This window comes from Ahaetulla prasina, chromosome 16, assembly GCF_028640845.1.
Source record: "Ahaetulla prasina isolate Xishuangbanna chromosome 16, ASM2864084v1, whole genome shotgun sequence".
NCBI lineage: Eukaryota > Metazoa > Chordata > Lepidosauria > Squamata > Colubridae > Ahaetulla > Ahaetulla prasina.
In genome coordinates this window covers 13,809,322-13,823,126 of record NC_080554.1, presented here as the reverse complement: position 1 = coordinate 13,823,126, position 13,805 = coordinate 13,809,322, and the positions used below count along the sequence as shown (strand labels likewise).

The 13,805-nt window shown below is 49.6% G+C and overlaps 1 protein-coding gene across 6 annotated transcripts in view; it reads right to left on the bottom strand.

Annotated features, from left to right (window-relative positions):
• SARDH (sarcosine dehydrogenase) overlaps positions 1 to 8,863 on the bottom strand; it is a 79,607-nt gene extending 70,744 nt beyond the window's left edge. For 3 of the 6 annotated variants that reach the window (XR_009152308.1, XR_009152309.1, XM_058159444.1), the window contains exons 1-2: positions 7,187 to 8,623; positions 6,292 to 6,619 (exon numbers count right to left, since the gene is read on the bottom strand). Coding sequence is in view for 3 of the 6 variants with exons in the window: in XM_058159444.1 (XP_058015427.1) it covers positions 6,292 to 6,619; positions 7,187 to 7,318 (460 nt within the window). In the remaining 3 variants the exon portion in view is untranslated. Of the gene's footprint in view, positions 1 to 5,678; positions 5,729 to 6,291; positions 6,620 to 7,186; positions 8,624 to 8,669 lie in introns of those variants that run through there. The other 3 variants (XM_058159445.1, XM_058159446.1, XM_058159447.1) reach the window with 3 other exon arrangements.
• Between the last annotated feature and the right edge of the window lie 4,942 nt (positions 8,864 to 13,805).

Below are 13,805 nucleotides of genomic sequence, written 5' to 3'. Positions count from 1 at the left end.
GCGGCATATAAGTTTTAAGTGCTATTGCTATCATAAATATGAATGGGTTGCCAGGCATCCAAATGTAAATCACGCAACCCTGGGGATGCTGCAACAGTCATAGGTGTGAAAAATGATCATAAGTCACTTTTTTCAATGCCACTGTAACGTCTAACACTCACTAAGCGAACTGTTGTACCTGTACTTTATCACTTTTTTTTTCCTTTTTGTTTGGACATCATGTTTTTGACACCTTGATTGGTGGTACTTGAATATTACGATATCCTAAAAGTGGTAGAGTCTGTGAAGACCCTGGAAGGCCCTGCCCCAGAGGACGATGACGGGCGTAGGAGCCAGTCTTACGCTGTCCCAAAGATGCTTCACAAGTCCTTCAGTCTTATGCTGAGGCTCCCAGAAAAGCCAATGCAGTCCTAGGCAGCCTCCACACAGGGATAGCCTCAAGATCACAAGAACTGATATTGCTCCTCTTGGAATACAGCATCTAGTTCTGGCCACTCCAATTCAGAAAAGATGCTGAAACCCTAGAAAAGGGAAAAGAGCAACAAAGAGGATTCCTGGGCTGGAGGCTACAACCTATGATGAAGAGTTGCAGGAGCTAAGAGATGTCTAGTCCAACTAACAGAAGTCTTCCAGTACTTGAGGGGTGTCACAGGAAGGAATTATTCTCCAAAGCACCCGAGGGCAGGAGAAGAAGCCGAGGGTGGAAGCTCATCAGAGGGAGATGCAGCCTGGAATTAAGGAGAAATTTTCTGACAGTGAGAACAACGGATCAATGGGAACGCTTGCTTCCCGGAGTTGTCGGTGCTCCATCACTTTGAGTTTTTCAAGAAAAAATTGGACAGTCGTTTGTGTTGGATGCCATGAGGTCTCCTGCCTTGGGCAGGGGGTTGGACTAGAAGACCTCCAAGGTCCCTTCCAGCCCTAGGATTTTGAATCAGTTACTCTGCAATAATTATTCTAAGAGATTAGAACAACCCTAACGATAGACTCTTTTGCACAACAATGGAATATAAGAAATTCAAGCCCTGTTTCATAATTCAATATGGACAGAAGCAGAATATGGACATATGGTTACATTGTTTGGAACCTTAGTTTGCACCACAAACTTAACGGTATGTTTAAAGTTGAAATTACTGACATTTACAATGAATGGGATAATGAATATTGTAATTTTTGATAATGGAACTGTCTTTAACATTGTTAAATTTGTTTGGACTTGAAATTAATGCATCAAAAGATTTTATTTGGGCTTTATTGTAACCCCAAAAATGCATATCTGAAAGATTTTCTTAGTTGGTGATGTATGAAATCTGGAGATACATTAAACCAATAGGATTTGGTTTTGTCTGTTTCTTTTTGGAATAAAATTATTTCACAGATAAATAGATTCCTGGACGTTATCATGTTAAAAATGCTAATATTATTTTGATTTATATCCCCAAATTGTGGACTTTGTTTTAGATCCCTTGGTTGTCTCCTGGATCATTTGGACTTGGCCGGCTTTGGGATCATCTGGACTTGGGCGAAGTAGACAACTCGGTTGGTCTAGAAGCCGTTTAACATCTATGCCGGCTTGGGATGTCCACTTTTGCTGTCGTAAACTGTTATTCTTTCATGAGATATTCGTCCACCGATCTATTACGACTGCGAGGTTCCCCCGCCTCGCAGGAATGGCCTCTAGGTTATCGAGAGCCTACCTTAACGAAGGGTCTTGGGACCCAGAGAGGTGGCATGCGGCCAAGAAGAATTTTTGGGGTTTTTTAAATAGGTTTTTAAAGAGGGGTCTTTTAAGGGGGGGAGGGATATGACGGGTGGGGGGAATAACCCATCGGGGAGGGATCTTACCCCCGTGCTTGTTCGCGGCACTACACCATCTGGTCCGAAGGCAGAGGGGGACGGGTTCGTTCCAGGAGTAGAGAATTGTTCAATCTGTACGGTAAGTGGGAGAGGCAGATATGGCGGAAGTGGGGGGCCATATCAAGTGTTGGGAGCACGTGCTTGCTGTCTCAAAGCGATCACGTGCTCCAGCCCCTCAGTCTTTACCCGTTCCCCAGGCGATCATGGTCCTCAGAGCCTGGGTCTCCGGTTGATGTTATGTAATGCTCGGTCCGTGGTCAATAAGGCCCCCCTGATCTGCGATCTTATTCAGGGGGAAGCCGCGGACCTTATGGGCATTATGGAGACCTGGTTGGGTCCGGAGGGGGGGGTTCCCCTTGTGGAGTTATGCCCGCCAGGTTTCCGAGCATTTCATCAACCGAGAGCCCAAGGTAGGGATGGGGGGGGGTAGCGGTTGTTATTAGGGAAAGTCTAGAGCCGAGGGAGGCCACTGTACCTCAGATTGCCGGTTGTGAATCCCTCTTTGTGAAGTGGGGCCATCGGAATCAGTTGGGCTTGTTGATCATGTACCTGGCTCCTTGCTGCATGACTACAGCCCTACCCGAGTTGTTGGAGGTGCTCGCCGGGGTGGCGGTTGAGACCCCCAGACTTATAGTCATGGGGGACTTTAACCTGCCATCGATGGGCTTGTCATTGACAATGGCTCGGGAGTTCCAGGCTTCCATGACGGCCTTGGACCTGATTCAAGTAATTGATGGCCCTACGCACACAGGGGGAGGTACACTGGACTTAATTTATATCTCTGGTCAGTGGCTAAATGATCTGGAATTAGATAAGTTAGAAACAGAACCGGTGTCATGGTCAGATCATTTTCTCCTTCGCCTAGATTTTTGGACCGCTACCCACCACTGCAGGGAGACGGAACCAATGCGTTGGTTCCGTCCCAGGCGCCTGATGGACCCGGAGAGGTTCCTGATGGAGCTTGGGCTGTTTCCTGAGGACCTGGCCAACGGCACAGCTGAAGAGCTAGTTGCGGCCTGGGAACGGGCCGCGGCTGGAACTTTGGATCGTGTCGTGCCCTTGCGGCCTCTGACCCAGCATAGATCTCGGCTGGCCCCTTGGTTCTCCGAGGGGCTGAGGGAAATGAAACGCCGGAGAAGACGCCTAGAGAGTGTTTGGAGGTCCAGCCGTTCCGAAGCTGACCGAACACTAGTTAGGTCTTATTCTAGGACCTACCTAGTGGCAATGAGGGAGGCGAAGCATTCCTACGCTTCCACCCTCATTGCATCGGCAGATAACCGCCCGGCCGCCTTGTTTCGGGTGACCCGCTCCCTCCTGCATCAGGAGGTGCGGGATGACCCGTTGCAGGGCCGTGCCGAGGAGTTTAGTGGTTATCTATACGACAAAATCGTTCAGCTCCGGGATGGCTTGGACCGAAATTGGGATGATCCAGGTGAGAGGGCGGAATCGCGTCTTGTGGAGATTGTTTGGGATGAGTTTGATCCTGTGACTCCCGAGGACGTGGACAGGTTGCTGGGGAGGCTGCACACCACGACATGTTTACTGGACCCGTGTCCTTCCTGGTTGGTGCTGGCCTCCCGGGAAGTTTATTTCATTTATTTATTTATTAAATTTTTATACCGCCCTTCTCCCAAAGGACTCAGGGCGGTGTACAGCCAAAATAAAAACAGAATATATACAATTAAAACAACATTTAAAACATAGCAAATTGTAAAGACTGATAGTTAAAAATTTAAATTTTAAATTTTAAAATATTAAGAAAACCCAATTAAAATTTAATGCTATTATGCCAGTCCCACTTGAATGAATAAATATGTTTTAAGCTCATGACGGAAGGTCCGAAGATCGGGCACTTGACGCAGGCCAGGGGGAAGTTCATTCCAGAGTGTCACTGCCCCCAGAGAGAAGGCCCTACTCCTGGGGGCCGCCAGCCGACACTGTTTGGCGGACGGCACCCTGAGGAGACCCTCTCTGTGAGAGCGTACGGGTTGGTGGGAGGCAAAGGGTAACAGCAGGCGGTCTCGTAAGTACCCGGGTCCTAAGCCATGGAGCGCTTTAAAGATGGTAACCAAAATCTTGAAGCGCACCTGAAAAACCACAGGAAGCCAGTGCAGACTACGGAGCAGTGATGTCACGTGGGAGCCACGTGGGAGCCACGAGCGGGTCCCGTTACTACTCGCGCAGCCGCATTCTGGACTAAGTTACACGAGGCTGGCTCCAGGGGATTATCAATGCTTCTTTGTTGGAGGGAGTTTTCCCTGCCGCCTTGAAGGAGGAGGTGGTGAGACCCCTCCTCAAGAAGCCTTCCCTGGACCCAGCTATTCTAGGTAACTACCGTCCGGTCTCCAACCTTCGCTTTATTGCGAAGGTTGTAGAGAGTGCTCTGGCACGGCAGCTACCCCAGTACCTGGATGAAACTGTCTATCTGGACCCGTTCCAGTCCGGCTTCCAACCCAGATATAGCACGGAGACAGCTTTGGTCGCGTTGGTGGATGATCTCTGGAGGGCCAGAGACAGGGGTCATTTCTCTGCCCTGGTCCTATTAGATCTCTCAGCGGCTTTTGATACCATCGACCATGGTATCCTGCTGCGCCGGTTGGGGGGGCTGGGAGTGGGAGGCACCGTTTATCGGTGGTTCTCCTCCTATCTCTCCGACCGGTTGCAGACGGTGTTGACAGGGGGGCAGAGGTCGACCGCGAGGCACCTTACTTGTGGGGTGCCATAGGGGTCGATTCTCTCGCCCCTCCTGTTCAACATCTATATGAAGCCGTTGGGCGAGATCATCAGTGGCTTCGGGGTGAGATATCAGCTGTACGCTGATGATACTCAGCTGTACTTTTCCACCCCGGGCCACCCCAACGAAGCTGTCGAAGTGCTGTCCCAGTGTTTGGAAGCCGTACGGGTCTGGATGGGGAGAAACAGGCTCAAGCTCAATCCCTCCAAGACGGAGTGGCTGTGGATGCCGGCACCCCGATACAGTCAGCTGCAGCCGCAGCTGACTGTTGGGGGCGAGTTATTGGCCCCAAAGGAGGGAGTGCGCAACTTGGGTGTTCTCCTGGATGCACGGCTGTCGTTTGAAGACCATTTGGCGGCCTTCTCCAGGAGAGCCTTTCACCAGGTTCACCTGGTTCGCCAGTTGCGCCCCTTCCTTGATCGGGATGCCCTATGCACAGTCATTCATGCTCTCGTTACCTCTCGCCTGGATTATTGCAATGCTCTCTACATGGGGCTCTCCTTGAGATGCATCCGGAGGCTTCAGTTGGTCCAGAATGCAGCTGCGCGGGTGATAGAGGGAGTCTCACGTAGCTCCCATGTAACACCTCTCCTGTGCAGACTGCACTGGCTTCCTGTTGCCTTCCGGGTGCATTTCAAGGTTTTGGTTACCACCTTTAAAGCGCTCCATGGCTTGGGGCCTGGGTACTTACGGGACCGCCTGCTGTTACCTTATGCCTCCCACCGACCCGTATGCTCACACAGAGAGGGACTTCTCAGGGTGCCGTCCGCCAGGCAGTGTCAGCTGGCGGCCCCCAGGGGAAGATCCTTCTCTGTGGGGGCTCCTACTCTTTGGAATGAACTTCCCCCTGGTTTACGCCAAATACCTGACCTTTGGACCTTTCGCCGCGAACTGAAAACATATCTGTTTGTTCGCGTGGGGCTTTCTTAAATTGTCTAAATTTTGAATTTTAAATTTTATTTAAGTTTTAAACTGGGGTTTTTAGTTTTTTAACTATTTTAATTTTCGGCCAAATTGTATAATAAGTTTTTTTAATTTAATTATTTAATTTAATTATTTTTTTTAATTGTACATTGTTTCTTTTTACCTTGGCTGTACACCGCCCTGAGTCCTTCGGGAGAAGGGTGGTCTAGAAATCTAATAAAATAAATAAATAAATAATAAATAAATAGATCTCTACCTATGCAGGACATGGGAATAGCAAAGGGAATAATACAGAGAAATTTGAAGTATAATACTGCTCTGGACATCAAGGTCTGTTTAAGAAATGTACAATTTATCCATTTTTGAAAAGACTGTATTTTATAACACAACTAGGTCCCGTTGAAATGGATCTCATATTATTTAATAGTGTTTTTTTTAAGGAGTAATGTTTTTATTCAATTTTTTCTTTGAGAAGACTGGGAGCAGTCCCTCTGGGGATCCATGTCCTTATTTCTGATATGGACATTCCCTATCCTGGCAATTTTGTAAGCTGCATTTACACAGGTACCAGATCAAAGGCAGCAGCTGCACGGATGAACCATCAGTTTAATAGCCGTAAGGACAACATTTAAACTTGAGGAGCTGATGAGCTGCTGAGAGAAGAGAAGCCTATTCTGGCCCCCACCTGACATACACAAGTGATGATGAACACACCACGATGGCCACCAGCACCATCGGCCAAACAGGACCCTCCCACCAGCAGCTCCCTTCTTTACCTGCGGTATGCCAGGTGGTCCCTGAGGTCAAACGATCCCTTTCGAGCAAGACCACGTTGGTCATGCCCATCTTGGCAAGGTGGTAGATTGTCTGGCATCCGAGGCTGCCCCCGCCCACCACCACCACATCTGCGGAGGCAGGAAGGGGCTTTGTAGGCCCTTCAGGGGAGGAGAGGCCCTTTTCCTTCAGCGTCTTCTGGTACGGGACATTCTTCTCCGTAGTCAGGCCAGCACCGCTAGTGAAGAACCGGAGCCTTCGTCCAGAGTGGGGTAACTGTCGAGCCGCTGCTGCTGCTTGGCACAGACACCTCAGGTGGGCCATGGCCATCTGGAGAGAGAGGAGGACATTCACGCCAGGCACCCAGGAGACAAAGAAGACCCCTGGGGAACCAAGCAGCCACGCTGCCCCCATGAGAGCTGGACACCGTCTTTGCCAGGGGATTTCTTCTTCCCCACATAGGAGCTCTCAGCCTCGGCCTGACAAAGTTGCCCTGTTATGTTCCTGCTCAGCTCTGGGTCCCAGCCCCCAGGAGCACTAAGTCTAGTTTCTTCTTAAAAACCTCCAGGGTTTTTATAATCTCATTTTTCAGCATCTCCCAAGCATCTTGAGTTGTTTCTCCCTTCAGGATTTCTACCCGTGGAATCTTTCCTAGTCTCTCACTTCGGATGTTGAAATCACGCCTTTGAAGGCTCAAACACTAGTTTGACTTTATTCAATTACCTATGCCTCCATTGTTGAATTCTAGTATGACATAGTTACTTTCCCCCTAAGTTCTTCAACATCCACCTTTCTACAATTTCATCTGTATTAGTACTAATCTAGTATAGCTGAACCTCTAGTTTTCTGCTCTATTTTTTGGATGAAAAATTGGTCTCCTAGGCACATCAGGAACACCTTTGATCTCCCACTAGCTGCAAAATTAGTCTCCCAGTTGATATCAGGGTCCCCTTTCCCTCCGCGTCTGGTCACCAAAGTACAAACAAGATGCTGAGACCCTGGAAAGTGCGCAGAGAAGTACAGCAACATGATAAGGACTTGAGGCGAAAGCCGTATGATGAACAGTGGAAAGAGCTAAGTATGTCAGGCCTATTGAAAAGAACTGGGGAGGGCGGGTATGATAACTGCCCTCCAGTACTTGAAGGACTGTCACAGAGATTGACTTATTCTCCAAAGCACAAGGGGGCAGTAGACATTGGGTGGAGGGTTGTTAAAATGAGATCCAACCTAGAAGTAAGGAGAAATGTTCTGACAGTGAGGACAAGTAATCAGTGGAAGAGCTGGCCTCCTGGAGTTGTGGGTGCTCCGTCACTGGAGGTTTTCAACATGAAATTGGACTTGACCGAGATGATATAAAATCTCCTGCCTTGAGTAAAGGGTTGGACTAGAAGACCTCCAAGGTCCCTTCCAGCCCTACGATTCTATGTTCTGTGTTTGTTGCTAGCTGCTTATTCAGATTCTCATCTCTCTTTCTGCACATGAAACTCCAAGAACATTATCTAAGTTCAGAAAAATCTAGAAGGGCCTGAATGATTTTTCATAGAATTGTAGTTATTCTAAAGAAGCCAAGAGTTGATGCACACATACCCACACCCACACCCGGGGCTGCAGGTGGCAATTATAACCATGGGTGCAGCTGCTGAGAAGCTGCCAAAATGCTGCTATGCCGCCCTTCGCCTTCACAAAGTAGCCCGAGGAATGGGGGTTTTACCCAGCCCGATGCTCCCCCTTCCAGGCAAAAGGCTGCCCAAGGAAGGAAGAGGCTGCAGGGGGAGCCCTGGATCTGCCTGCAGACTTCTGGGGAGCAGAGCTGCTTAACCTCCTTAAACTGAGAAGGGGCGGCCCCACCTGAGGACCAGAGCAGGGACCCTTGCCAGATGCAGCCTTCCCCACTCTCTGCTGCCCCGTTCCGGCCCGTCTGTCACTAAAGGGGAAAAGCCCGAGACGGGCAGGAGGAGCAGCAGAAACGGCTCAGATTGGCTCGGGCGGGGGGAGGGTATAGAGGCAGCCCCCCCACCCCCGCAACGTGGACCCTGGGCTCCGCGGGTCTTGACAAGCAGCTCCGGCTCAGCCGCAGAAGTGCGGCTCCGGCTCCGGCTCCGGCTCCGCTTGGCGGCTCGGAAAGGCTCCCCAGCTGCCAGCCCCGCAGGGTCCCGAATGCCGCCCAGCCCCCCCCCCCCGAAGCCTCCCGGGCGCTTTCCCAGGCCCTCCGCGAAGGGGCCGCGGGGCAAGAACCCGGGAAGCGCCAGAGCCACGTTGCAGGCTTCGAGCAGGTGGCCGCCTCTGACGCGCCCCGCAGCCGGGGAACCAGCCTCCCGCCGCCGCCCGCGAGAGCAGACGGACCTCGGGCGCCACCAGCGGCTCCCCGCCGCTCTCTTACCTCTCCGCTCAGGCCGCCGCCGCCTCGGGCAGCTTTTCCTCCGCGCCCACCTGCCTGCCCCGCGGACGCCGCTCAGACGCGCCCGGAGCCGCCGTGCAGGAGGAGCCCGCGCCGAAAGCCCCAGCCGGGCCGGAGCAGGGGCGGGCCGGGGCGGAGGGGAGCGCCGGGCGGGCAGAGGCAGCCCAGGAGCCGCCAAGGGGCCGAGGGCCCCGGGAGGGCGGGGGGGGGCGGGGGCGGGGCGGGGGGCGCGGCGGCTTGACCGCTCGCTCATTGGCCGGGAGGGCGGGCGGGATGCTGCGGAGGCGGCCCCGGCTCGCCTGTGGCTGGCTCAGCTGCCGCCGCCGCCGCCTCTGCCCGATGGGCCGTTGCCCGCCCCCGTTTCGAGACTGCGACGGACGCAGCGCCGCGGACGCCTCGCTCCAGCTGCTTCTCGAGGCAGCCAAAGGGCTCCCGCGAGGCCTCGGCTCCGAACCAGTAAAGAAGGGCAGAGTTGGAAGGGCCCTCCGGCAGGTCTGCCTCCCACCCCCTGCTGAAGCAGCAGATCCGATGCCAGCCCGGTCGCGTAGCCCTCTGAGCTTTTCCTGGCCCTCCCGGGATGGAGCAGCAACAACTCGGAGAGGCAAACTGGCCCACTGATGCTTTGCGTTGTCAGAAAATGGCTTCGTTCTGGATAGAACGAACTTCTTCTCTTAGATCAGTTTCTGTCTGTTAACCCAAAGGTGCTTTTTCAAAAGGCAACTGGACTTTCTCGCTTTTTCCTTAAAGACATTTTGTTTCTCATTCAAGAAACTTCTTCAGTTTTGGAAACTGAAACCTTCCATCCATTACTTCATATCCTGCCCTCAGGTGCTTTGGAGAATATAGTCCATGCCGTATTCTCTGTGATAGCCCCTCAAGTATTGGGAAACCCGATCATGGCCCTTCAATCTTTCCTTTGATAGGTTAGATGTCAGGGGTGGATTTCCAAAATTTTCGCTACTGGTTCAGTGGGCGTGGCCAGATGGGGAGGCATGTGACTGAGTGGGGTAGCCAACTTGACGTCACTCACGCCCACACCCACTCAGTCACATGACCCCACCTAGCCACGCCCACAGGAAAAGGTAGGAATTTTTTTGGAATTTCCACCTATCTACCCCCCCCCCTCCCTTCGCCAGTCACCCGTTTCCCCTCCTTTAGCAGCCCCGGCAGCCCCGCTTCCTCCCCCCCCCACCTCTTTGTTTGGGCTGCTGAACTTTCAGGGCGGCTGGTCCAGAGTCCAGAAGGCAAGCTGACCAGAGTTTTTGGTGGCCCCCAGCCAGGCACTGCTGCTGGAAAGCGGCTGGCAAAGAAGCCACCCTTCACCCCAGGCCACCGAACAGTACTGGAGGTTGCGGAAAAAGCTGCTGCCGTCAGCATGTTCTACATCTATACGCATCCCATTGGACTTGCAAGGCAATGGGATGCACGTGTGCGAAGAACATGTCGGCGACGAATATGGCGGGCGGGGTGAGTGGTGACCAGTGGACCGGTTCAGGGGCATGGCCAGCCGGCCATCACTACCGGTTCGGCGACCTTGGCTAAATTTCTACCAACTGTTCGTGAGAATCGGTGCAAACCAGGTGAATACCACCTGCTAGACATACCTAGCTCCCTCAACCATTCATCATGAGATTTAGCTTTCAGACCCTTTATCATCTTTGTTGCTCTGCTCTGTATATTTTCTACGGTCTTAGCTTCTTTTTTTATCAATGTGACCAAAACTGTATGCAATATTCCAAGTTTGGCCTCACTGATGCAGCATAAAGCGGTATTATCCCTTCTCATGTTCTTGATGCTATACTTCTGTTGATGCATTTAGGACTGTGTTAGCTTCTTTGAAAGCCACAGCACACTGTTGGCTCATACCTCAGTGATTGTCCACTAAGACTCCTAGATCCCTCTCCCAGTTACTATTATTTAACCAGGTCTCCTGGGGGTGGGGAGAAGGCTATCAGGGTTGCATTCTGACGTGGGATTTAGGGAGGGGGATTATCTGGGGCAGTGGTCACCAACCAGTGGTCCGTGGACCATTGGTGGTCTGTGAGAAAATTTTGGTGGTCCACCGAAAAATTATTTGCATTTTTTATACTGCACTAAATACTATTTATCTTTTAAAAAAATTCATATTAGTGGTCCGCGGGATTTAAAATTAGAAATTTAGTGGTCCCTGAGGTTTGAAAGGTTGGTGACCCCTGATCTGGGGGACATGATGGACTTCCTTCCAGTCCATTTTAGCCTGACACCAAGGTTGCTGTGCCTTGGGGAGAATCTCAAAACACCTTTGTGGATTGGATACTGGTGAAGGCAGGGTGGGGTTTTGAATGGGGAAGAATAGCTTAAGGCTTTGCGTGGGAACTTCAGATTCCGCCTGATTATTCTGCAATCACTTGCTCTCAGTAGAAGTTCCTTTTGATAACTACTTGTTTTAAGAGTCATGCTTTCCTGAGGAGATAGTTGACGCAGATCCTTACTCCATTGTTCTATACCTGTGCGTTTGGTGTTTCCTGCCTAAGTTTAGGACCTTACTTTTCTCACCACTGAATTTCATTTTGTTGAGATACGGCGTTCAAGTGTCCAGGTCTGTCAAGATCTTTCTGTATCTTGAGTCTTGTCTTCTTAAGTGTTAGCTATTCCCACCAATTTAGTGTCATCCGCAATTTTGATGAGTTTCCCTTCATCCAAATGATTTATGAAAATGTTGAAAAGTATTTGGCCTAAGACAGAACCTTGGAGTTCCTGACTGCCTGCTTCCCTCCGTGTCGATGTAGTTCTACTGAGGACTACACATTGAGTGTGGTTACTCGGCCAGGTACAAGTCCATGTGGTGGTGATGCTGTACATCCTACATTTTTCTATCAAGAAATAGGTTCTGGTCTACTTTGTCCCCCAAAAAAGAAAAAAAAATAGATCCAGGAAACTACAGACCTATCAGCCTGACCTCAATACCAGGGAAGATTCTGGAAAAGATAATCAAGCAACGAATCACCGAACACCTAGAAGCAAACAAAGTAATGACCAAAAGCCAACATGGGTTTGTCAAAAACAGATCATGCCAGACTAATCTTATCGCATTCTTTGACAAAATGACAAAATTAGTAGACCAGAGGAATGCTGTCGATATAATTTACTTGGACTTCAGTAAAGCATTTGCTAAAGGAGACCATAACCTACTACTAGATAAAGTAGAAAAATGTGGGTTAGACAGCACCACCACCAGATGGATTCGTAACTGGCTGACCAATCGCACTCAACGTGTAGTCCTCAATGGAACTACATCCACATGGAGGAAAGTATGCAGTGGAGTACCCCAAGGCTCTGTTTTAGGCCCAGTACTCTTCAACATCTTCATCAATGACTTGGACGAGGGGATAGATGGGGAACTCATCAATTTTGCAGATGACACCAAGCTGGCAGGAATAGCCAACACTCCAGAAGATAGGCTCAAGTTACAGAAGGATCTTGACAGACTTGAACATTGGGCGCTATCTAACAAAGTGAAATTCAACAGTGAAAAAAATAAAGTTCTACATTTAGGCAAAAAAAACCCAAAATGCACAGGTACCATATATGTAGTACCTTGCTCAATAGTAGTACCTGTGAGAGGGATCTTGGAGTCCTAGTGGACAACCATTTAGATATGAGCCAGCAGTGTGCAGCAGCTGCTAAAAAAGCCAACACAGTTCTGGGCTGCATAAACAGAGGGATAGAATCAAGATCACGTGAAGTGTTAGTGCCACTTTATAATGCCTTGGTAAGGCCACACTTGGAATACTGCATTCAGTTTTGGTCGCCGCGATATAAAAAAGATGCTGAGACTCTAGAAAGAGTGCAAAGAAGAGCAACAAAGATGATTAGGGGACTGGAAGCTAAAACATATGAAGAACGGTTGCAGGAACTGGGTATGTCTAGTTTAATGAAAAGAAGGACTAGGGGAGACATGATAGCAGTGTTCCAATATCTCAGGGTTGCCACAAAGAAGAGGGAGTCAGGCTGTTCTCCAAAGCACCTGAGGGTAGAACAAGAAGCAATGGGTGGAAACTGATCAAGGAAAGAAGCAACTTAGAACTAAGGAGAAATTTCCTGACAGTTAGAACAATCAATAAGTGGAACGACTTGCCTGCAGAAGTTGTGAATGCTCCAACACTGGAAATTTTTAAGAAAATGTTGGAATAACCATCTGTCTGAGATGGTGTAGGGTTTCCTGCCTGGGCGGGGGTTGGACTAGAAGACCTCCAAGGTCCCTTCCAACTCTGTTGTTATTATAAATGCCTTATTGAAATCTAAGTATACTGTGCTCACAGCACACTGGTCCACTAATCACTAGTTACTGTGTCAAAGAATGAAGTAAGATTTGTTTGGCATTATTTGTGTTTGACAAATACATGTTGGCTTCTGGTTATAATTTTGTTCTCTTCTAGGTATTTGCAGAGCAATTGCTTGATTACCTTTTCAAGGATCTTGGGCTGATCTGTCTGTAATTTCCTGGATCCATCCCCCCCCCTTTGAACTTTTAAACATTATTTTTGACATTAAATTTATATATACCAACAAAGAAATAAAGGGAGACTAGTATGTATCTGTTTCAAGCTATTTAGCTCGTCAGCTAGCCATACCCTTCTGGGATTCTGGTTTACTGGGGCTTTTTTCAGCTAAGAAGTTATGAAAACTTTTAGTCTGGATTATGTTTCATTGTTATTGTATTGAGGACATTTGAGTTGGGCAAAAGGGTTGCTTATTCCAGGCCTGACAGACAGGATGTGGGGAGAAAGCAATGGCTTGCGGTTACTGCGGATTTATTTTAAGTTGCTCCCATTGGGAGAGCCAGCAGGAGCCAGGATAAGACTTTCTGTGTGTGTGCGTGAGAGAGAGAGAATGATAACTATATACTATGTATCATTCCCAAGGAAAGTCATGGAGTTAGAAAGGAAACAATGTTATCCATCCAATGGAATGTTCTGGATCAGTGGTGAAATCTGAACCGTTTTGATGGCTTGATGGCTGTGCGCCAAACACACATTGTGCGCACGCATGCACCAGAGGTGGGTTTCAGCAGGTTCTGACCAGTTCTGGAGAACCGGGAGCAGAAATTTTGAGTAGTTCGGAGAACCGGTAGTAAAA